The sequence below is a fragment of the Chrysochloris asiatica genome, unplaced genomic scaffold, assembly GCF_000296735.1.
Source record: "Chrysochloris asiatica unplaced genomic scaffold, ChrAsi1.0 scaffold00281, whole genome shotgun sequence".
Taxonomy (NCBI): domain Eukaryota; kingdom Metazoa; phylum Chordata; class Mammalia; order Afrosoricida; family Chrysochloridae; genus Chrysochloris; species Chrysochloris asiatica.
Window position 1 is genome coordinate 299,361 of NW_006408799.1, and position 25,046 is coordinate 324,406.

General features: G+C 48.7%; 1 protein-coding gene across 1 annotated transcript in view; it reads left to right on the forward strand.

The window, feature by feature from the left end:
* Positions 1–25,046, forward strand: part of AACS (acetoacetyl-CoA synthetase) — a 67,021-nt gene that overhangs the window by 7,222 nt on the left and 34,753 nt on the right. The window contains exons 2-7 of the mRNA XM_006874522.1: positions 7,103–7,206; positions 8,247–8,367; positions 13,251–13,364; positions 19,697–19,794; positions 22,406–22,520; positions 22,865–22,946. Of these exons, the coding sequence (XP_006874584.1) occupies positions 7,103–7,206; positions 8,247–8,367; positions 13,251–13,364; positions 19,697–19,794; positions 22,406–22,520; positions 22,865–22,946 (634 nt within the window). The remainder of the gene's footprint in view (positions 1–7,102; positions 7,207–8,246; positions 8,368–13,250; positions 13,365–19,696; positions 19,795–22,405; positions 22,521–22,864; positions 22,947–25,046) is intronic.

A 25,046-nucleotide genomic window follows, 5' to 3' on the forward strand; every position in this document is an offset into this window, starting at 1 on the left:
GTCTGTGGCCTCTCCGAACCTTTCCCTGCTTGGTCTCCCCCAAGATGATGGCTCCTAGAGCAGCTGAGCGTCTTGAATTAGAAAGCAATGGATTTCTTGCTTCTGCCACAAATTCCCTCAGCTGTAAGCCTTCCAACCTTCTAAATATTCCTATATATGTGGTTCAGAGTTCTGGGACCATCCCCTGAGCCTGCTTGGTCCTGTATTCTGTGTTGTTGCCCATGGAGCTCCTTACTGCACCTTCTCCCCCCCCCCGATCCACCATCTTGTTTGTTCTCTGCTCACCAGCTTTTAAGACTCTGGACACTACTCATATTTCACTAGGATGCAGAGTATGATTTTTGTGAGCTCTGTTATGCTGGATGTCCCATGGGACTATGGTTCTAAGCTTTCAGTTTCGGAATACTTGAGGAATGTGTGCATTTATGTCCTCCATGAATATATGTGCCTGCATATACATATGTGTATTCATGGTGGTGGTGGTGTGCTGTGGAGTAGGTTCTGATTCATAGTGACCCTGCACAGGGTTTTCGAGGCTGTAAATGTTTACGGGAGCAGAAAGCCTCATATTTCTCCCGTGGAACAGCTGGTATTTTGAACTGCTGACCTTGAGGTTAGCAGCCTGATTCGTAACCACTATGCTACCAGAGCTCCTTGTATTGACAGTAGCAATCAGGAAATCAAACGGTGGATTGCATTGGACAAATCTGCTACAAAAGACCGCCTTAAAGTGTTCATAAGCAAAGATGTCACTTTGAAGACTAAGGGGCACCGGACCCAAGGCATCGTATTTTCAGTCAACTCAGATGTGTGTGAAACCGGACAAAGAATAAGAAAGAAGAATTGATGCCTTTAATTTTGGTCTTGCAGTCCTGGTGTGTCACTGTTGGGCAGGCACTAGACTGCTAACCACATGGTTTGTGGTTCAAACCCACCAGCCACTCCTCAGTAACCCTGTACAGGGTCTTTATGAGTTGGAACCGGTTCGATGGCACTTAACAACAACAACAACAAAAGAAGATGAAATAAAACACGGACTCCCAGAACAAAGCTATCTTGAAAGAAGTGCAACCAGAATGCTCCTTACAAATGAGGCTGGAAGGAAGGACCAGTCCCTAGAGAAGGACATCATGCTTGGCAAAGTAGAAGGTCAATGAAAAAGAAGACCACCAGTGAGAGGGAATAACTCAGGGGTTGAAACAACGGGCTGAGACAGTAATGATGGACGATCGGCACAGGATGGGACAGTATTGCTTCTGTGACACTCAGAGTCTCTGTGAACCGACTTGATGGCCCTAACAACAACGTATGTGCTATGTGGACTCTGGTGACACAGTGGTTATTTTTAAAGGACAATATTACCCTTGGGCAACTGGTGTGGTGCTGTGGGTTAGTGCACTGGGCCACAAAGTCGTTTGAACCGCAAGGGTATCAGTTCAAGCTCACCAGCAGCTCTTTGGAAACGACATAGGGTCATTGTGGGTTAGAACTGACTCAATGGCATGTAACAACAACAGTCCTTTCAAGGTTCATCCATCCATCAGGACTTCATTTTCCTTTACTGTGACGTCATAGTCCATTGTATGGACAGATGACCTTTTGTTGATCCATTCTGCTGATGGATATTGTGGCAAGTCCGTCTGCTGACTGTTGGGAAAGGTGCAGCCTGCCATGATCACAGGTGTTCAGGTTTCCGTCTGCATTCCTGCCTTCACTTTCGGGAAACATACCTAGGATTGGGATTGCTGCGATTTAGGGTGAATTATCTTCTCCAGAAATAACTGCTTGACCTCTGTGTGGTGGTTATCATCCTGTTTGGTAATGCCTTGTCTTTGTTGTGTGTGTGTTGTTGTTGTTAAGTGCCATGGAGTTGCCTTCTGACTCCTGTTTAGGATTTCCGAGGAGCAGCTGGTGGATTTGAACCACTGACTTTTTGGTTAGAATTCCAGTGCTTATCCTAGAGCACCACACTAGGACTCCCTTTAAGACACACCTATGCTAAATCCTGCCTCAAACACCTAACAAGGAATCCTGGAATCGACCACAAGGTTGGTTTGAATCACAAGACTGGCAGTTCAAATTCACCAGCCACTCCTTGGAAACCCTCTACAGGGTCCCTATGAATCGAAACTGACTTGATGGCACTTAGCAACAACAATGTTTTAAGTCCCCTGCTAGTGCAATGGTTAAGCACTTGGCTTGTTTTACAAAGGACAGCAGTTTGAGCTTACAGGCTGCAGTGTGGGAGAGAGCAGACCGTCTGCTTCTGTAAAGATTGATGGCCTTGGAAACCCTGTTGGTCAGCTAGCCTGTAGGATCCTTATGAGTGGGAATCAAGTCAATGGCAGTGGGTTTGGTTTTGGTGTTTTGAGTAAATCGCCTTTGAGACATGAAGGAGATTCAACAAGCAAATGAAAAAAGTACCGATGTGGAAGAGAGAAGCAAGGCCACGTGAAGACAGCTCAGGAGCAGAAATTCAGGAGAGACAGGGCCCTTTATCCAGATCCTCCACGGAGAGAGAAGCTGGACTTCTAGCTTCTGGAGCAGGTTGCAGCTGTGTTTCTGTTACTGCAGCTCGATATGACTAAGGCATGTGGTGTCATGTTCCACTTACTGAGGTGCCCTGCGGTGTCTTTTCAGACCTGGCCTTGGTAGCCACACTCAGTCATTTCTATAGTGTCTTGTTGGTGATACAGGGCAGTTTTGCTCAGTGGCGTGTTTGCTGGGAGGCCCTAGGGACAGAGGAGCAGGACCATCTGGGACTTGGTGCAACTTTCTCAGGAGAGGCCAAAACTCCAAATTTCATCTGTAAACTGGGTGTCGCTGCCCCATTCCCACATTTGCTTCCACCTGTCCCTTCACTCTGCCCTGAGAGGGCATGCTTCCATCCGGGCCATGTCGTAAATCAGGGAGGCTGAGGTGATTAAAATCAAACGAAACAGACTTGTAGTGGGGCCTGTCTGGCCAGTGCTGCTTCCCACAGGTGGCTCTGGGCCCCTCTTGGGGCCACACCCTGGGGCTGCACTGCCTCCTTCTCCTCCAGTGGGCCCCCTCCTGGATAGTCATAGGTCTGGACGTTCTGTCCTCTCTTCTTGTTAGCTCAGCATGCACTCCCAGTCATCCCTTCCCCACCAAGTGTTTATCTTCCCTGGACTAGTTGGTGAGGGTCAGGGCCAGGGTCAGGAGTTAGAGTCTGATGCTGTGCTCTTTATGAGCTAAGCTGAATTTAGCGGCCTGTAGACCTTTTAGGTGAGTCGTATCATCTACGCCATTTTACAGATGAGGAAGCTGAGGCTTAGACTGCCCTAGCTCATGTCTGGAAAGTGGCAGTGCCGAGACTCACAGCCGTCCAGCTTGGCCCTGGAGCTCCTGTGGTGGGTGGAACAGTCATTGAGTTGACGTGGGTGTGAAGGTTCATTGCCCCTCAGAGGGAGTCTGGGTTTGGTTTGGATGTCTTCTGTTAGCACCTGCAGCTTTTATGCTGTTTAAAACTACAGGGGTGTATATTTCATAAGCAGCAAGCTGGAAGTAGCTTAAATGCCCCAATACTGTACACATTATCAGTGGTGTCCTGTGTCCTTGTTAAAAAATAAGACAGCAGCTTTTCCTGCATGAGCAGGGAAGATCTACAGTGAAAGAGCAAGGGTGTAAAAGTGACCCTTGGCGCTGTGCCCAGGACAGCATGGTCTTGTAACTCTCACCAAATGACTGGGTGGTTGTTGTTAAGTGCCATAGGGTTTCCGAGGAGCAGCTGGTGAGCTTAAACTGCCCACCTTGCAGTTCAAACGGCTTTGCAGTCTGGTGCAAACCATGCAAATTAGGGGATTGGTCAGTTTCACCATCCTGCTTGGTTTAAAATGAGCCATCCCAGAGCAGGCAGGAAGGGGAGACCTCACTGCCTCCAGGAAAGAAGTTCCAGGAGGGGAGCCTGTCCTCTGGATCCAGACTCCCTGTGCCGAGAACCTCCCAGCCTCAGGAGGTAGGGAGAGCTGTAGCTCTGGAGATGGCGCAGGGTGGTGAGAAGTGGGGCAGCAGAACCAGGAGAGCGGCGTGAGATGGTGTAGGGTGGGCTGGGGTGTGCGGACCACTGTGTGCAGAATAAGAGCCTTTGGACAGGAGGCATACTGCTGGAACAGTGCCTCTGGGTACTCGTTGATGGAGCTAAAGCGTGTGGTAGAGTCCTGGTGTGGGGCTGTAAGATCAGCCCTGGACTGCTTACCCACAAGGTAACTGTTTCAAACCCATCAGCTGCTCCTTGGAAACCCTATACTTGGTCGCTATGAGTCGGAACCAACTCAACAGTACTTCACCACTGCAGCAACAAAGTGACAACAAAGGACTTGGCCAGACAGGCCGGAGGCTGAGAGAGCGGTATACCAGAAGGTGTGGAAATTAGGCCTGTCCTGAGGGGCCGACAGAAGCTAGGAGAGCTGTCCTGCACCCAGGAAGGGACACTGTCTACGTGCTTCCTGACCCTGAGCTGTAAGCTGGTCCTTCCCTAATCACCCCGTCACTGTGAGGATTGCCTGTGAGTTCCGTGCGGACCCGGCCATGGATGATCAAACCCAGCAGAGAATAAATAGAGCATCGTGGGAGGGACGGCTGGGATCAGAACTGTATAAAGGTTGGAAGGTGGAGGTCTGTCTGACCACTGTCTTATAGGTATCTTGGGCCTTGGGCTGATGCTGATGCTGATCATTCTCCCCCATATCCTCTGAGTTAGTTAGAGGGGGTCTGACATCATCATGCCATCTTTCTCAGTGGGTGAAATAGTCTACCATTTGTGTAAAAGTGGAGAAAACCCCCTTTTTTTCTCAGGGTCTTTTTTGGAGAAGTAAAAAATAACAGGACTGAGTTGTCTTAGGTAAACTCAGTAGCCAGAGGCAGGAAGGAGGGAGGTTTTGCTAAGAGTGTCTTGTCTACTTTGAATTTGGAAATATCTGTGAATGCATATCCTGTTCATGTACTAATATCTGTGAACATGTACCCTGTTCATGTATTTATATCTATGAACGTGTATCCTGTTCATGTATCGTATCTATAAACTTATATCCTGTTCATGTATTTATATCTATGAACACGTATCCTGTTCATGTATTGATATGTGTGAACATGCATCCTGTTCATGCATTAATGTCTATGAACGTATATCTTGTTTACATATTAATAAAGAGAGGGGTGAGGCCCAGTGGGGGAGGGGGTTTCCAAGGTTAGCACCTGTTGTCAGTAGTATGAAAGTGGGAAGGAGTGGTACATGTAAACAGCTTTTCTGTTTAGTTGTGTTTTGTCCCTGAGTGGTGCAAATAGATGATGTGGCCAGCTGCTGTCTCACCAGATGACAGCTGAGGTGGTATTTCTGTTCTATGCATTAAATATGCCTGGGAAGCCACCAACAAATCTTCACAGCTGATTGTCTCAGGAAGAAGAGCTAGATGGCTTTGGGCTACAGGGAGGATTGCTTTGTTTTGTTTTAATCACAGAATCCTATTGATTCTTTTGTCATTTTATACTAGGGACAATTCTTCTATTAGGGAGACCTGGGTCTGTGCTCCTGGCCAGTGCTCCTTGTATTATTTGAGGTTTATTTGTCACTAGTGTCAGCTTGAGGACTAAGGTGCACCTAACCCAAGCCACGGTATTTTCAATAACCTCATATGCATGCGAAAGCTGGACAGTGAATAAGAAAGACTGTGGAACAACTGATGCATTTGAGTTATGGTGTTGGAGGAGAATATTGAAAGTGCCGTGGACTGCCAAAAGAACCAACAGATCTGTGTTGGAAGAAGTGCAGCCAGAGAGTGCTCCTTGGAGGCCAGGATGGCCAGATTTCGTCTCTCATACTTTGGATATATTGTCAGGAGGGACCAGTCACTGGAGAAGGATATCATGTTTGAAAGGTGGAGGGTCAGAGAAAAAGAGGAAGACCCCAGCGAGATGAATTGGCATATTGGCAGCATCAATGGGCTCAAGTGTGGCGACAATTGTGAGGTTGGCCCAAGACGAGGCAGTGTTTCGTTCTGTTGTGCACAGGGTTGCTATGAATCAGTACCGACTCGATGGCACCTAACAACAACATCAGGGTGCTGAACTGACTTCAGTGGACAGACAAAGATGGCCTAGGAAGAGAGGTGTGGTTATGGACTTTAGGAAACCTTCCATTGAAAACTTTGTGGTTCACACTGGGTCCATCCATACTGATTCTAGGGATAGTGTAGGAGTGAACAGTGTGCTGTTCCAGTGTGTATCAGGTTGCCATATGTCAGGGACTGGCTGGACAGCATTTTGTACCATGTGACTTGTGTATTCAAGAATCAAAACGTCAATCCCCCCAAACCTCATAACATTGTATTGGCATGAGACGGCCACCACGAATCTATCTGTTTTGAGCTTTTGGGTTTTTCCGTCTACTACTTAACTATCTCCTAAGTTTGCATGCGATAGTAATAGCAACCTCTATATAAGATGGATTATGTGGAAGGCTCTGCTCTAAGCACTTTATATGTGTGCTCAGCTCAGTCTGCAGACCAGCCCTATGAAGGGGTACTGTTAACCACCCTTATTTCCCAGATGGGAGTATTGAGACACAGCGAGCTAAGCCACTCGACAGGTTACCTGGCTCAGGGAAGGCTGCGCAGGCTCTGGACCCTGTGTGCTCGCTCCAGAGTCTGTTCTCAGGCAAGGTGGCCAAGACGGGACTTCACTGCCTCTCACTTATTGTTCCTTTTGGGGAGTAGCAGTGGTTTCCTCCCTATAAATCCATGACCTTTCAACCACTCAGGCACGCCTCTAGTTCCTTAGAGGGGGCCATTTTACTATGGAACACTGAGCCTTGCCTTCTCAGGGTTGTCTGAAGAGTCTCGGTGGTTAAGCACTTGGCTGCTAACTGAACGGTTGGGGGCTCTGGCGTACCCAGCGGCTTTACGGGAGAAAGACCTGGGGATCTGCTCACGTACAGGTGACAGCCTGGGGAACCCTATGGGGCGTCTCTATCTGTCACAGGGGCTGCTGTGAGGATGACTGGACTTGATGGCACATAACAGCAACAACAACAAAGGTTTATCTGAACTATGGGCCATTTCTTTTTTTTCCCTCTTGTTTTTAGAAAATTATGATGACTTGTATCATTGGTCAGTGAAGTCTTACTCCGACTTCTGGGCAGAGTTCTGGAAATTCAGTGGAATTGTCTTCTCACGTATGTATGATGAGGTGAGTAGAATTTGCTAATGCATTATATTTAACGATTGATCGGGCAGTGTTTCGTTCTGTTGTGCATAGGGTTGCTCTGATGGCACGTAACAACAACAACAATTACAACAAAAATAATTTTGGGGAACTCTGAATCTTATCTCTGGTAACAACCTTCCATCGTTGGAAAAGGAAAGGCATTGCCTTGGCGAATTGGCATTAATCTGTGTCCGAGTTGGGGGCGTGTTGAGACTATCATCTGTGGGCCCCAGGGGTCAGTTCTGAGAACTGACCCTTTCCTTTAGCAGTAGGTTGTTGTTTCTGAAACTCCAAGTCATTTTATATTTTAGCACAGATTTTCGAGACTGTTATAATTTCTCACACTAAAACTCAGTAAGTAAGTGAGGGAAGCATGGCATGGACAGTTCTGCCATTAACAGAAAGGTTGGAGATGTGAGTCCACCCAGAGACGCCTTGAAAGAAAGGCCTGGTGATTTGCTTCCAAAAACCTCGCCATGAAAACCCACAGAGCGCAGCAGTGCTCTGCACATGTGGGGTCGTAGTGAGTCATAAGCTACTGGACGCAACTGATTTTTTTTTTAAATCTGGGGAAGGGCGATCCTGTTATTGAAAGTACTGTGCATTGTGCATGTTTGGTCTGGTTACAGGGTGGCCATCTGAGAGGCTTATCTGTAGACACTTTGAGAAGGAAAGGAAGGTTTCAGAACCCTGAAGAAGTAGACTCAGGAACAGGAAGTCACACTGGGAGGGGCCTTGTTCTGCCCCTGGCCCCTGTGGCTCCATCTCCTGGTTGTCTGGTATCTGTCAGAGCCTTGGCTGCTGGTAGGAGTCACGTGTGCCTTACTCACTTGGTCTCTAGCATCTCTAATCAAGTGCTCAGTAGGTATTTACTGAAAGTAGATGGACGGCAGTGTGTGGCATCCCTTGGCAGTAATTTCTATTTTGAGTGCAAACCTTTAGACCAGAGTCAGGATTCAGTCCGTAGGACTATCTCTCTGGGAAGTGGGATGTAGCTCTTGCATGTATATCTTGTTCTGCAGGTTGTGGACCCTTCGAAAGGAATCGCGGATGTGCCCGAGTGGTTCAAAGGCAGCCGTCTAAACTATGCAGAAAACCTCCTGCGCCACAAAGACAATGACCGCGTCGCTCTGTATGTTGCAAGTGAGTCCTTCCTGTCACCCGCAGCACCGTGGGTTCGCGGGGACTCTGGGGAACTCAGAAACATCACCAGTTGATAGTCAAACAGTATCTTGTCACATATCTGCTGTAATTAAGTCACCCACTGACTTTCTCATCAGACTGCCGGAGACCTAGGCCTGATCCCCAGTCAATGCATCCTTAAACGCAGCCACCATCGTCTGTCAATGGAGGCTGCACATTATGATCAGGAAGAAAGACCTGGTGATGGACTTCCAAAAGTCAACCAGTGAAAACTGTATGGATCCCCATGCTCTGGTCCCGTGGTCCATGGGGTTCCAATGAGTTGGGGATTGTAGTATCTGCCAGCTACCACCACTACATTGATTAGAGCAGTTTGAAGTTTACAGGAAAATTTTAAGAAAGCACAGGAAGGTCCCATAGTCTCCCCTTCCCCTCCCTACAGTTTACCCTCTTTTTAACATCTTAGGAGCACTGTTGGCTCTGTAGTGTAAGCACTGGACTGCTAACCACGAGGTCAGCGGTTTGAGCCCACCAGCTGCTCCTCGGGAGAAAGATGACATTTTCTGCTCCCATGAAGATTTACAGCCTCCCAAACCTTGTAGTCCTGGTGTGGCGCTGTGGGCTAATGTGTCACACTGCAAAGTCATTTGAACTGCAAGATTGGTCATTCAAGCACAACAGCTTCTCCTTGGAAACCGTATACAGGGTTGTTGTGGGTCGGAATCGACTCGATGGCACTACACAACAACAAAAAACCCTGTAGAAGGTCCGTCCCTGAGAGTTGGAAGCGACGCAGCAGCGCTGACATCAGGAGCACCTCGCACCTTCTGACTGGGTGAAGCAGTGTGGGTGGGTGACTCGTAACTGTTGCACATTGTTTACACTGGGGGCTGTTTGAGAACCAGCGACACAGGTTCTTTCAAATGTGGTTTCTAAAGATGCCCTGAGCGCCACCTGTCGGCCCTGCCCCCTGGCCCTGAGCCCCTGGAGCCCACTTCTCTTTTGTGTAGTTTGTCTTTTCCTGACTGTTCTGGAGGTGGGATTATACAGTGTGTAGCCTTCTCAGACTGGCTCCTTGCCCTCAGAAATACTCCCCTATGTTTCCTCTGTGTATTTGCTGTAGCTTGATAGTTCATCTGCTGACATTTTATTATCTTTGGGAAATGGAGAATACAGGTAATAATGGTTCATGTTGTTTGATGGGCAAAATGACATGCCACAGGAGTTCTGGTGTGGCATCAGAGGATAAGCACTCGACCTCAAGGTCGGTTTGAAATGCAAGGTCAGTGGTTCAGACTCATCAGCCACTCCTTGGAAACCCTATATAGGATTGCTATGAGTCGGAACTGACTCCATGGTAGTTAACAACAAGTGCTACCATAGTAAATAAGGACCTCAGAGATGGAGTCCTGGATAGTGTGAACAACTAATGTACCCTACTGCAAACTGAGACCATGGGAGTTTGAGCCCCCACACACCCAGAGGTTCCTTGGAAGAAAGTCCTGGTAATCTATTTCTGACAAGTCAGCTGAAAGTCCTGTAGAGCACAGTTCAACTCTGACACACATGGCAGCTGGTTGGTAGTAAATAGCTACTCAGAGGTTCGTTCATATGTCAGAACGTGGATCAAAATTTCATCTTGTCAAATGCCAAGTGATGTTGTATGGCTGTGTGATATTCTGTTCATCGTTAGGAGTTCTGGTGTGGCGCTGTAAGCTAAGCATTGAACTGCTAATCACAAGGTCAGCGGTTCAGACCCACCTGCCACTCCTCAGAAAGCACTGTGTACCTGGCTGCTCTGAGGCGAAACCATGTTGATGGCACTTAACAGCAGAGACTGGAGCCTGTACCTCCCCGGAGTCCACGACCCTTCTGTCCATGTCTCTGGGACAGCCTCAGCCCCAGCCTCGGTCATCGTGAAGAGCTAGACTGCTCGTCTCTCTAGTGTCTTATTCTCCTGGGTCCTTTAAACGTGTGCTCAGGCAATGAATGTCCTTGTCTCTACTCTTGGAAAGTGAGCAACATCAAATGTGAATCTTCCCTCTTTACAAACAACAAGAAAAAGCAGAGAAGAAACAACCATTGGTTTGTTGCTAAGCCGGCCAATCCGCTCAGGCCTGGTCACATGGGAGGCTGGCCGGGGACTGACCTGGGGGTGCCTCCTAACCCTCCTGGACAACTCCTGCTGAACACACAGCAGGTTGCCTTTCCCCTGTTTTAAAAGCCTAGCTCTTTCTAGAAAGGCTTAAGGAATGCTTGTGGATTCGAGCTCTGTTTCCCACTTCCCCCTCCTTGCCTGATATCGCCACACCTCCCGGCCATCCCTTTGTCTTGCAGTACGTGAGCGCCTGTCCCCAGTGAGCTCTCCCTTGCCTCCCGTGCACAGTGGAGGTAAGGGCCCATCCCAGGGACACATGTAGTTTACAGAGTACGGAATGGAATTGACTTCTTATTGGCGTGAGGATGGAAACATCCTTGTGTTTTTGTTGTCTTTGTGTTTCTCCCACTGGCCCTTCCTCCCAGCAGGGAGCTGTGATCTTGGTAGTCAGTTCTCCCCCCATGTGTTTCTCCAGAGGCAGAGCAAGTGTCTGCCCTGACACAAACAGCTGTGTGAGCCCATCTTGTGTCCACACGGTCAGCACATTTTGTCTTGAAACAATGGATGTCAGGTGGTCGGGCATTAACACAGGCCCTAAAACCGCCTGGGCTATACCCTAGGAGGAGGGTACCGGAAGAGTGGTTGGCACATACAGCTTGCCACAGATTTGATAAAGGATAATCTAGATTCACACCAAAGGGAAATCCCCTTTGAATACTGAATCAGTTTGGAAAAGAGATCCTTCATGTTGTAGAGCTGAAAAGTAAACAACTATCAGGAGTAATATATTTGCTGCCAAGATGGTGGTCAAAGGATTGACAGCTTAGCTCTGAAGGGAATGTTCAAATAAGTTTTCTTTGCCATCCAACCCCCGAGTCTTCCCAGGGCTATTATCTGTTGCTATGCAACAGCCTAAAATGGTGGCTTAAAACTAGCAGTTATTACCACAGAGTTTCTGTGGGTTACACATTCGGAAGTGACACATTCACGGTGTGCTTCTGGCCTAGGGCTTCTTGTGTGAGGTGGTAGTCAAGATGTTGCCCAGCGTGGAAGACTTGACTGGGGTTGGAGGGCTCATTTCCGAGAAGGTGCACTCCTCTGGCTGTTGGCAGGAGGCCTTACTTCCTCACTAGATGGGCCTCTCCGCTGTGCTGCTTGAGTGTCCGTATGCCATGGGGCTAGTTTCCTCCAGAGTGAGCAAAATACCAGCACCAGTGTCTTTTCTGAGCTAGGGTCAGCCGTGTCCTACACAAGGGCTTGAGTACTGGAAGCCGGGGTCACTGGAAGCTGCTGTGGAGCCTGGCTTCGTTTGTCTATCCTTAACCAATGGACTAAGTGAAAATGAATCTCTCACCATTTTACCTTTGATTACTGGCGAGGTTGACAATTGTGTTTTCCTAGTCAGACCTTTTTTGCATGATCAAAGCTTTCTATAAGAGAACTTGCATTACCTTTATAATCTGGGGGGAAAAAAAGCATGACTTAAATCTAGCCAAAGGTGGAATACTACCCAGCAGTAAACAGGACTGACTTATAGATGGTATTGTTGTTAAGTGCTGTTGAGTCCATTCTGACTCATAGTGACCCTGTATAGAGTTTCTGATGAGTGGCTGTTGAATTTGAACTGTCAACCTTGTGGTTAGCAGTCCAGTGTTTATCCTACAGTATCACAAGATACTTTTAATAATTCTTGGATGAATCTTAAGGGCACTGAGAGAAAGTAGCCAGTTTAAAAAGGCCATGTCGTGTAGGGTTTTGGAGATGGAGAGCTGATCTGTGCTTGTCAGGGGATAGTGAGGCTGGGGAGGAGCCACGACTGCAGATGGATGGCAGGAAGGAGATCTTTGTGGTGGTGACAAGTGGGGACAGCGTTCTGTGTCATGCCTATGACTGGAGGTGAGAGTATTCCATGTTCTGATTGATAGGGATAACTTCTGTGTGGTGACTGTGGTGACAGGGTTGTGTGTGGTGACTATGGTGGTGACAGGGTTGTGTGTGGTGACTATGGTGGTGACAGGGTTGTGTGTGGTGACTGGTGACAGGGTTGTGTATGGTGACTGTGGTGACTGGTGGTGACAGGGTTCTCTGTGGTGCCTGTGGTGGTAACTGGTGGTGACAGGGTTCGGTGCCATAATTGACAGTAATGACAGGAAATGTGATAAAATGACAAGGAACTATGCTTATGTACAATGTCAACAATATCCTGCTTTTGATATTGTATTAAGTTATGTAAGATGTAACCAAGAAGCTTTGGTGGCACAATGGTTAAGTGCTAGCTGAAAGGTCAGTGGTTTGAACCTACTTAGTGGCTCCATGAGAGAAGACCTTGTAAACCTTCCAAAAAGATTGCAGCCAAGAACACCCTATAGGGTAGTCGTCTGTCATATGGGGTGACTGAGTCAAAGTCTACTCTCAGGCACCCAACAATAACAGCAGCAAACTACAACCACTGGGGGAAGGGTCCATGGGACCTCTCTGTACTATCTTTGCAACTTCCTGTGACTACAGTGGTTTCAATATCAAAAGCTTGAAAAATATTCAAACACCTTAGATTCTTCCCTTAATGAAAGTGTTCCTAATAGACAGTCTCTCGCATTTCCGAGGTTCCCTCTGGCTCAGCCCCTCTCTTTCGTATAGTTAGCCTGTGCTCCCTGTGTTGGTACAATGTTTCCTTGGGCTTGTGTTTCAACAGCTGTGACTTTCAGCTCCGTGTCTGTGAGTTGGAACCTGTCGTCTTCCATCTTCCTGATGGTCAAATGTATCGTCCCCCTTTTTCTTGTTCCAGGAGAAGGCAAGGAGGAAATTGTGAAGGTGACCTTTGAAGAGTTGAGGCAGCAAGTGGCTTTGTTTGCAGCAGCAATGAGGAAAATGGGGGTAAAAGTGGGGGACCGCGTTGTTGGTAAGTAGTTCTGCTGGTTCTGATGGTTGGAGGGGGGCGGGGAGGGGATGGAGGTACAATGGCTTGGAAGGTTGAGCCACTTTTTTTTTTTAACTTTTTATTGTGGTTTGGGTGAAAGTTTACTGAGCAAATTGGTTTTCCATTCCATGTTCATATACATTTGTATGGTGACATTGAGAGCCATCACCACAACTAATAGCACTTTCCTCCCTGTGTTTCCTGGTTCATTCATCCCCTTTCCTGCTTCTTCCTGTCTGCTGAGCTTTCTCCTGGGCAAACATCCGCTGCCCTTTTGATCTTGTGTGGTTGAGTAGCCATGGGGTTGAGTTCGCTTCTGGGCCTAAAGGGTGTCTTAGGACCATGGTATAAGGGTAAACCAACTTTCTGAATATGGTGGAATTGTATGGTGTTATGTGTAACTTTATTGGACTCTACCTATGTGTGTTCAGAGAAGAGTTAGTAGGAGACCAGCATTAATGAGTTCGAGGAGAGTGACCTCCCCGACTCCTGGCATGTTGGTAAATGAGGGGGGACTGTGTGATGGACAGTCAGGTTTGTGGCACGTTACCGTCATCCACAGTTCTCCAGTTCACAGTAGAGCCCACTCTGGGTTACACACTTCTGTGGTCCTGTGGGCTCTAATATGCTCAGTGCCCTGTGTTCACCATGACAGCCCCATGCAGAATAGCTTTACTGCCCTTAAGGTGGATGCCTTTGAATTATGATGTTGGTGAAAAATCCTGAACAGATGCTGGGCTTCCAGAAGAAGGAGATAATCTGTCTTGGAACAAGTACAGTCAGAATGCTGCGTAGACGTAAGGATAGTGAGACTTTGTCTCAGACACTTTGGATGTTTCTTCAGGAGAAAAGGACATCATGCTTGGTAAAGTGGAGGGTCAGTGAAAAAGAGGAAGACCCAATAAGATGGACTGACAAGTGGCTGCAACAATGAACTCAAACAAAGCAACAACTGTGAGGATGGCGTATGACCAGGCAACGTTCTGTACTGTTGTACACTGGGTCACTATGAGTCAGAACCAACTAGATGGCACCAGACAACACTGCAGCAAAGCCCCATGGTCTGTTTGTCCTGCTGTGTTCCCCTAGCAACCATGATCTTTACGCTGAGCTGTGAATTTTTCATGATCCTTAAACACCACCAGATGGTTCAGTTGGTGCTTAATTACAGTAAAGGTGAGCCTTTTGAACGAACACTGGAGTGGAGTGGGGTGGGGACCGGCCCTGAGCCTCCATGAGAGGTGGCCTGTCTCTTTCCCACAAGCTGCTTCCCTAGAGCATTGTCTAGGGTCCATGTCACTATGGTTGTGCTGACACTATTGCACTTTCCAATCCTGAAAACCCTGGAGCAGGCATTTAATCAGCTCAGACTCATTTGACTGATTTCCTCTTGCTTACTGGACCCCAGAGGACCAGAGCCCCATGGAGCCTTAAAAGTCACTCTCCCTCCGCATCACAGATGGGAACTCAAGGACAGAGCAGAAAAGTAAATAAATGATTTTTTTTTTTTCTTTTTAAAAGGACTTCTTTAAAATGGGTGCTGACTTGAAAAGCACCTGCAATTTAAATAAGTGTGTTCGTTGAATATTCATCTATATGGAAGCACCCAGCTTCTGAAAATGATAAGAAGTACTACTTTGTATGGAAACCACCTCCAAGTACTCACTCATCCATGGGAGAATGGATAAACAAACTGTTACAGAAACACAATGAGACACTATGCAACATGAAGGAATGACGATGAACGGATTGTGTAGAACACTGTGCTGAGTGGAAGAAGTCAGTCAGAAAAGGAGTCCTGGTGTGGCACGGCAGGCCAATGCGTGGCTGGACTGCAAGCCGCTCCTAGGAAACCCTATGTAGGGTCGCTGTGACTTGGAACCGACTCGAGGGTACTTAACGACAACAATTGTAAGAAGTCATGGAAAGAAAAGCATTCTTTGTACGTTTCCAGGAGTAGGAGGGACAGGGAGAGTAAGCCTCTAGTTGGAAGGTAGATGCGGATTAAATTGGGTGAAGGGAAAGGTAATGTGTGAGGGGACTTCAAAAAATAAAAAATGGAATAGAAAGATAATGAAACGTTTCAACAAATTTTTCTGAAGCCCCCTGGTACAACAAAGGGGGATCAGCACGCGTGTGTGCGCGCGCGCACACACACACACAGTACTCCTTTCTTAACATGAATGAATTCTCATACCTGGAGCTCTTCATCACAAAGATGATAAACGAAATGGCTCAATGGGCACTACCTGCTGCTTCAGGACTGGGGCCAGGCTTCAGATCTTTCCTGCCACAGGGCCTCTGAGATCACCTCCCAGGGCTTCTCCCTACCATGTTTCTCCTGCTTGTCCGTCCTCTGGTAGTGGTGCCTGAGAGGTTGCGAGCGTGTGATTTTCTGAGTCACAAGACACGATATAACTCTGATGCTTCCCGATGGCCCCTTGTGTGTTGGCACAAGTAGCATCCCCTCTCTGGACATGTGTCTTCCTCTTAAACAGGGCAGCCGAGATAGGCTGCTTGTCCACATTTTGTAGGCTCCACCTTCTGCTCTGCTGAGGATTCCTGGAGTAGCGCTGTAAGATCAGCATTAGACTATGAACCACAAGGTTGGCAGTTCAAACTCACCAACTGCTCCTTGGAAACCCTATGTGGTGTCTCTGTGAGTTGGAACTGACTTAACGATATTTAGCAACTACAACCTTTTACTTTACTGAGATGTGTTTGCTTAAGGGGACCAAAGCACTTGCATCTCGGGGTGACAGTCAGGGCTCTGTCCTTTCCTGTCCTTTCCGGGGTTGCCTGGGGGCGAGAGCAGGGCGTCCGCCAGGTTGGCTATGGTGGCGGTGATGGTGCCAAGTGGATAGCTTCCAAGCTGGGCCATGCTAATGCTGATTGTGATGGTCATTTTCTCTCTGCGTGGCTGAGGTCAAAGTTTAATCAGAAACCGGATCTGATTCTTAAACCCCAAGACGGGTTTGTGTCTTCTGTGACCATGCAGTTTCACTCCAGGACCAACGGAACTGACATGTGACAATTATGTCCATCTCCTGCTCGGAAGCCTGCCCTGACTTGGCGACACCCTCTGGATCCACATGGAAGCTCCTCGCTTCCGTTCTAATTTCCTCACCCCTTTCTCTTTGCTCTCCCTTGCCTGCTTCACATCTCCTGGGCTGGTTCCTTTACCTGTACCTCCTTGGCCTTTGGTAATGTCTCCTCACCTCACAGGTCGCGCTCCTTCTCCGTGCCCAGCTCTGCCCTTCCTCCACTCTCTGGGCAGGGAGTCACAGGGGCCTACTCAGATCTGGAGTGCTACTTTGACTTCAGTGGCTGTGTGGAAACAAATGTAAATAGGCCTGTTCTCTGCCCCAGGGGAGTGATAGGTGATTTGAAAGTGGCTAGGTGTGTACACAGGTCAAAGCAGGTGAAGATTTCATTTTCCAGAGGGCCCTGGTGGTTGTGAGCTCCATCCTACACCCCCCCCCACCCCACCCCTCCATGTAGGCTAGTGCTGCGTACAGGAGACCCTTCTAGGCTTTGGAATGTCTGTGTTTGCCCTGGGTGAGCCCCCCTCAAGGAGGTGTCTGCCTGTGTTTGCGAAGAGGGAATGATTTCTGTGACGTCTTATCACCTCACATGAGGGGAGGGGGCTGGGCCTGCTTCCGGTGGACAAGATCCTGTGTCTCGCTGTCAGATGACAGAGTGGACTGGACTGGACTCTACTCTTAGTGCTCCACACTAGAAAGAGATCAAACAGGAAGGGGCATACCAGGTCTGCTCTCGCCTTGGACTCTCCATGGCACACTCTCCCTGGACGCGGACGTGGGATCCTCTGAGACTTGTGCTCAGACGTTCCTGTTTGGAGGCCTTTCCTTGTGATCTTGTCCCCTGACCCATCACTCTGTCTCCTGCTTTATTTTACTTTGTAGTGCTTTATCACTCCTGACATCACACAGTGGTGTGTGTGTGTGTTTGTGTACTCCTGCCCATGCTGAAGGCAGGAACTTCAGCTTCTGTTCACTGGCACACCACAGTCTGTGAACACCACGTGGCACCTAGCAGCCTGGCATCAACCTGTTCTGACAAAGCAACTGTGGCGCTGGGCCCAGGATTGGAGCAGATGCCTTGGGCTGAAACCTCACTCTTTTCGGGTCTGGCTTGGTGTGCTTTAATCTGCACTCTTTTAAAATGTTGAAAAGTGATGCAGCATGGTCTTCCACCCTCTACTTTTTCTTTCCTCAAATTAAAATTTTTAAAAATCACCTTTTGAGGTGATTTTTCCCAGAGAAGGAGAAACAGCGAGCAGAATGTGTTGGAGAAAGAATCTGGAGACTCTGCCTCTGATGACCTGTTGTTGTTAGATGCCGTTGAGTCGGTTCTGACTCGTAGTGACCGCATGTCCAGTAGTCGGTTCTGACTCGTAGTGACCGCATGTCCAGTAGAATAAAACACTGCCTGGTCCTGCACCAGCCTCACCGTTGTTGCTGTGTGAACATCGCTGCAGCCACTGTGTCAGGGCGTCTCGTTGAGGACCTTCCTCTTTGTCACTGGCTGTGTGCTTTACCCGGCATGATGTCGTTCTTCCAGGAACTGGTCCCTCCTGATGACAGATCTCCAGTACATGAGAGGACAGTCCACTATCCTGACTTCTAAGGTGCATTCCAATAGTACTTCTTCCAAGACAGATTTGTGTGTTCTTCTGGTAGTCTGTACTATATTTAATATTCTCCACCAACACCATAATTCAGACATCAATTTTCTGATTCTTCTTCTTTGTCCAGCTTTGGTCCGCATAGGAGCAGACTGAGAAGGCCATGGCTTGAGTATTTGATGCCCTGGACTTTTCAGAATCAGCTGGTGCTTTCTGACCTACCTGACCGTAGTTACTAGCACTGGCCTGTGTGATTCCTGGACAAGGGCATTAGGGAATGATTCCAGAGGAGGATGAAATGGATAGGTGCTGTAAAGACTTGAAAAGCTGCAGTTAAGACTGCATGGCTTAGTCTTCTGTGGTCTGTGAAGTGGTCCCCCAAGGTCTCCTCTGCTTCAGAAGTGCTGGCTCTGTGCCATCTCTCAGTTATCAGGAAATCAGCTGCCTCTTCCAGCCTCTGGGGTAGTTAGTGAGTCTGGCCCTGCCCTTGGGTAATGGCCGTGTTTACGCTCACAGTCTGTTCAGTAAACATCCTTGGGCCTGCATTATGCTAGGCGCAGGGCAGGGCACACTGACCCAGCAGACAACTCACTACCTGCTCTTTGGGGGTGATTCCGGCCTGATGGGGAGGTGGGTGTCCACCCATGACACAAAGCACCAACTGATGTGGTCCAAGAAGACAGTTCAGAGGGGTCCAGAGGGCCTGTACCGTCACTTGGGGCCATGCCATTGCTCTGGGGAGGCGTTGGGCTCCTTGATCCGCATGTCCAAGCCCTGTCCTGTGATGATTTGGGAAGCTTTGTTGAATGTATGGAAGACTCTCATGATAAAGATTCTCTGCCTCTATTGGCTATAAAATCCAGGCTCCTATTCAGTGGAGGGCCTGACCACTCCTTTGCCCTGTATGAGTTTGTAGACCTTTCTGGAATGTACTCCTAATAGTCTTCATACCCTCTTCCTTCTGTCCACCCTCTCATCCACCTACCCGTCCACCCACCAGTCATCCACTCCTCCACCCATCATCCATCCACCCATGTATCACCAGTCCATTCACGCATCCACTGCCCACCTACCCATCCATACTTGTCCATCCGTCTACCCATACATACACCTTCCCACTTGTCCATATGCTGACCGCTGTTTGAGGGGTTGATAGCCCAGGACAGGCTAGCACAGAGAACAGGCAGACAACATCCCTGTCCTCATCTGAGAGCCGGTCGTCACTGAGATGATTCTTACTTTACAGTTATGATGAGTTCTGTGAGGGAGAAATCTGTTGAATTCCATTTTCCCGCCAACTGTCTGAAGCCCTCAGTGTGCACTGAGGGTGAATATAATGGTTAGACCTAAGTTTGGGTGGTGGAGGGCAGGATGGTCTTGCTTGAGTTGAGGGTGCTAACCTGGGAAGGTATGCATGGCATGTAAGCCTGTGCAGAGACACTGAGGAAGGAGGAGCTCTGATTTACCCAACAGCTGAACGACCAAGGCAGCTGCCTTGGAGCCCAGGAGCAGGGAGTAGGGAAGGGCTGGAAAGGTTGCTCTGAGTAGGGCCTGGAGACGGGGCAGAAGGCTGAGAGTGGTGAGGAGGCAGCAAAGGTAGGGTGGGCAGCTGGGCTTGGCTGTGCTCCTCAGGGCCCCGGCTCTCAGGGTTGCTGTGCCTCCGCAGGCTATTTACCCAACAGTGCACATGCTGTGGAAGCGATGCTGGCAGCCTCGAGCATTGGTGCCATTTGGAGCTCCACGTCCCCAGACTTCGGCGTGAACGTAAGTGAGGGTCCCCATTCTGCCCTGAGGGTCTGGGGGGGGTGGCGTGCTGTGGACTCCTCAGGGGAACCCAACTGGACCTGACTTCTCAGACGGTGGCGCTCCTGGACTGGGTCTTAGGGGCCCCGGACCTGCAGCCACAGGCCAAGGGGGAGGATGGACCAAAGTGGACGTGGAGGTCACCCTCCTGTGCTGGTGTTGGTTTTTCAGCCACAGGTGCGCTTCAGACACTAACCTGCTTCTAGCTGCCGCTGTCCAGTTTGGCTGGGCACTCCGGATCATTGTCCTGAGCAAAACGCCACCACAGAAGCTACTCCGATGGACTAGTGTCCACCCCGATTTCCTGGGTCTGGAGCCCCACAGTACAGCCCCCAGGTGTCCTGGCTCTGCTCCCCATCACACTCGTGGCTCACGGACATATGCTAGTCAGGAAGGGCAGCCCCCCACCTCCTGCCTGTCCATCCTGGAAACACTCCTCATTTGCCTGTGTCGTGGGACAAGGTGTAGACCCCTCTATGTCCTGTAAGGAGCTCTGGTAGCGTAGTGGTTATGAATCGGGCTGCTAACCTCAAGGTTGGCAGTTCGAAACTACCAGTGGTTCCGCGGGAGAAAGATGAGGCTTTCTGCTCCCTGGAGAAACCCTATGTAGGGTCGCTATGAGTCGGAATCGACTTCACGGTACTTAACAACAACAACAACAACAATGTCCTGCAAGGATAGGCTGGCGTGTGTGGTTGGCCGTGGTCACCTGTGAAGTGAGCTGAACCAGTGGACAGCTCGTGTGTCAGTGTGTGAATGGCAGAGGGTCTAGCAGGCCTGGGGGCAGTCGAGAGGGCCAGCCCATGGCCCCGTATGACAGTATGTGGCATGGCGCTCAGTACAGATAAATCATGCCAGTGCCCCAGAGCTTGTTCATCAATATCGGGTCGCCTTTTGTTTATAGTTCCTTTTTGGAGCTAAAACCAACCTGGAGAAACTTCCGGCGGCCCTGACGAGGTGGGGCTTTGTGCCTGAATCCTGTTAGGGAGGACCTGGGCTCTGTGCCCTTCCTGGGTTTGCCAGTGTCTACTTGACAGAGAGCACCCGTTTCTAGTTTCCAGCTTCTGCACTTCAAACTTGACAGCCCTGTCTGCAGTCGGGGATTTCTGGAGCCTGCTGTCCTGTCTGTAAATCGGCTCTTCTATAAATCCCAAATTTCATTATTTGGTTTCTAGACTCGGGGCCATTAACTCTGATGTCAGTGCTGGGGCCCAGGCACTTGTGTGGAATTATCTAGGGGGCGCATTTGTCAGTATTGGGGTCTCCTCTTAGCACGACTCACCTGCCACAAATACCATGCCCTTTCCCTTCTGGCTTGGCAGGTGTGAAGGGAGCCCTCAGTTGTGGTCCTTGTCCCCAGGTGGGTGGGATGTGTGTCCTCAGTGCCGGGGGAACTTGTCTCCTCGCTACACTGTATTCTGGGCCTGGGCCTGCGTCTCTCAGATCCTTTCCCACTTCACTCTGGCTTTTCCTCTGATCACTCCCCCTCACTTGGGGTTCCTTGTGATTTGGGGTCCTCAGCCATCACTTGGTGGGAGGAGGTCACGGTTGACATTTGTTAATCTCTGATTTTCCCCTGCTTCACTGTCTACCACTCAGCCAGTGGCTTCTTCCGAGATGTCAGAAGGCTACGTCTGTGCGCATGCACATAAACAGGGCGGCCCTTCTCACTGCTGGTTTCAGTGCTCACGTGGTTGCTAAGTGCCGACTCCAGGTCAGACACAGTGTCACTGGTGTGTGTGCGCGCTTTGTGCCCCATGGTGGTGAAGGCGGCTCACTGTGCTCTCTCTTGAGCCGTGTGCTGAACTCAGGGAGCTGAACCCTGCTTGGCCAGCCCAATAGCATCACCCACTTCACGGCTCCACAGCCGTCCTCTGCCTCCTTTTTCTTTTTCTCTTCCTGCTGTCTACACTGAGTGTAGTTCATGGAAAACAATGGGAAACAGAACAAAATTTTTCTCCTTTGTCCTGAGGTGTTCCAAGGAGCAGGAACCCACTTTATGGTAAACAAATTACTACTCCCACCCCCAGTTATGAAATAAATCTTAGACCTGGAATCTTTGATGTGGTGGTTCTCAAACTTGACCTGCGTCAGGCTTACCTGGCGGGCCCGCTTCCAAGTGTCTGACTCTGGGCTGGGGTCTGAGTCCAGCGGATGGAGCTGTTGTCTTAGAGACATCCTCCTCACTCTCATTTGTGAGTGTGCGTTCAATCATGTGACGGACTTCAGATGTCTGCCCATTCCCACCCCAAACCCCAATCAAACCCTCTGCTGTCATACTGGTCCCAGTTAAGTGACCCAGAGGACCGAGAAGGCCTGCCCTCTGCCCCCACCCCCATAGGGTCTCCATCTTCCTTCTGTGGAGTAACTGCTAGATTCAAACTGCCCACCTGTTGTGTAGCAGCTGAGCGCTTTTCCTGCTGTGCCCCACGCTCCTTCCTGATACTGTTGGTTTCCATGGAGGTGGATGTGAGCACGTGGGGTTCTTTCCCTCCACATGAAGTGGCTCTCTGTTGGCAGCCAAGGCCTGAGGTCTTTGGGTGACCTGTGACCGTGTGCCTTCTGTTTCCAGGGAGTCCTGGACCGCTTTTCTCAGATCCAGCCTAAGCTCATCTTCTCTGTGGAGGCCGTCGTGTACAACGGCAAACAGCACAGCCACATGGACAAGCTGCAGCAGGTCGTTAAAGGTGTGTGCCTCCTCCCTGGCTGTAAGACCTACAGAATCTCTGAGGAATCTGCACCCTAGAGCCCCTGGGTGGGTGGTAGAAACCATTAGCTTGTTGGATTATTAACTAGAAGGTTGAAGGTTCAAGTCCGCCCAGAGGTACCTGAGAAGGAAACTCAGCTGTTGAAAGCTGAGTTTTTGGAGCTCAGTTCTACTCTGACACAAATGGGCTGCTATCAATTGGAGTGGACTGGTGAGCAGCTGCCTTGGTGTTTTGATTTTAGATTGATTTACGTTTCATTGAAACATCTGCAACTAGGTGTCTGGTACCCTGTAACCCTGTGTTTCTTCACTGTCTCTGCTCAGGGCTGCCAGACTTGAAAAGAGTGGTGGTGATACCTTACGTCTCCTCTAAAGAGAAGATTGACATTTCGAAGATTCCACACAGGTAGGCCAGCCCTGTTGCCATCTCTGATCCGCATGGAGTTTTCACGGCAGAGGAGGTCCACTGAGAATCCTTGCTTTGTGGATGGAGCATGTGAGGTTCCACAGAGTCATCCCTTCTAGGTCTCAGAGCAAATCAGGAACAGAATAGGGCGGGTCCTGGGAGACCTCACTCTTACAATAAGAAATCCTGTCAAGTTGTGGGCAGATTGAGGTCCCGACATTGACCACAAGGGCTCTGCATTGCAATGTGTATGTATTTGTATGTGTGTTTGCATGTGTTGTTGTTGTTAAGTGCCATCGAGTCGGTTCCAACCCATAGCGACCCTGTAACAGGGTTTCCGAGGCTGTAAATCTTTACGGGAGCAGAAAGCCTCATCTTTCTCCCAAGGAGCAGCTGGTAGTTTCGAACCGCTGACCTTAAGGTTCGCAGCCTGATTCGTAACCACTACGCTGTGGGTATGAGTGCATATATGTGCACATGTGAAGCAAGGAGTCTTGCTGTAGCACTGTGGGTTAATGCGCTGGACTGCAAGGTTGGTTTGAACTGCAAGGTCGACAGTTCAAGCTCACCAGCCACTCCTTGGAAACTATACAGTATCACTATGAGTCAGCACCGACTCAACAGCACTTAATAACTATAACAACAATGTGAATCAAATGTGTGCATACAGGTATATGTTTATAGCACACAAGTTATACATGTGTGTATAGCATGTGCAGGCACACACGTGTCTCTGTGTGTACTCACATGCGAGTGCGTATGGATCTGTATGGGTGGACACGTACAAACACTTACATGTGTGTGCACCTGTGAGTGCGTATAGTACCTGCAAGCACACGTGTGCACATGCAGAACAGTTTATATGTATGCATTTGAATTGTTCATATGCATGATATATGGATGTATAAACGCACGTATTTATGTGTGTTTGTGTGTGTAAAGCATGTGTATGTTGTTGTGAGGTTGGTACCCTGTGCACAACAGAATGAAACACTGCCTGGCTCAGGGCCAATCTCACAGTCATTGCTTCGCTTCAGGCCATTGCTGCTGCCACTCTGCCGATCCATCTCACTGGGGGTCTTCCTCTTTTTTGCCGACCCTCCACTTTACTAAACATGATGTTTTCCTCCAGGGACTGGTCTGTACTGATAATATGTCTGAAGTATGAGAAATGAAGTGTGACCATCCTGGCTTCTAAGGAGCACTCAGACTACTTTCAACACAGATCTGTTGGTTCTTTTGGCAGTCCATGTACTTTTAATATTTTCCTCCAACACCATAACTCAAATGAATCAATTCTTCTGTGGTCTTCTTTATTCATTGTCCACTGTCACATGCGTACGAGGTTATTGAAAATACCATGGCTTGGGTCAGGCGCACCTCAGTCCTCAGACTGGCATCTTTGTTCTTCAACACTTAAAACAGATCTTCTCTAACAGATTTGCTTAATGCAATGCGTTGTTTGATTTCTTGACTGCTGCTTCCATGAGGGTTTATGGTGATCTGAGCAAAATGAAGTATTTGGCAAATTCAATTTGTTTTCCATTTATCTTGATGTTATTTATTGGTCCAGTGGTAAGGATTTTGTTGTCTTTACAGCCATACCAAAGGCTGTTGTTGTTTTTTTTTTAAATCTTTATCAGCAAGTATTTTAAGTCCTCTTCATTTTTGGCAAGCAAGCTTGTATCATCTGCATATCACAGGTTGTTAATGAGTCTTTCTTCAATCTTGATGCCACGTTGTTCTTCATATAATCCACCTTCTGAAATTATTTGCTCAGCATACAGGTTGAATAAGTATGGTGAGATAATATAACCCTGGCACACAACTTTCCTCATTTAAAACCATTCAGTGTTCTCTTGTTCCATTCTAACAACTGCCTCTAGGTGTATGTACGGGTTCCTCATGAGCACAATTAACTGTTCCAAAATACTCATTTTCCACAATGTTATCCATAGCTTGTCATGGTCCACACAACCAAAAGCCTTTGCATAGTCAGTAAAGCACAGGTAAGCATCTTTCTTTAATTCTCTGCTTTTAGCCAAGATCCATCAGACATCAGCAATGATATCTCTCATTCCACATCCTCTTTTGAATCTG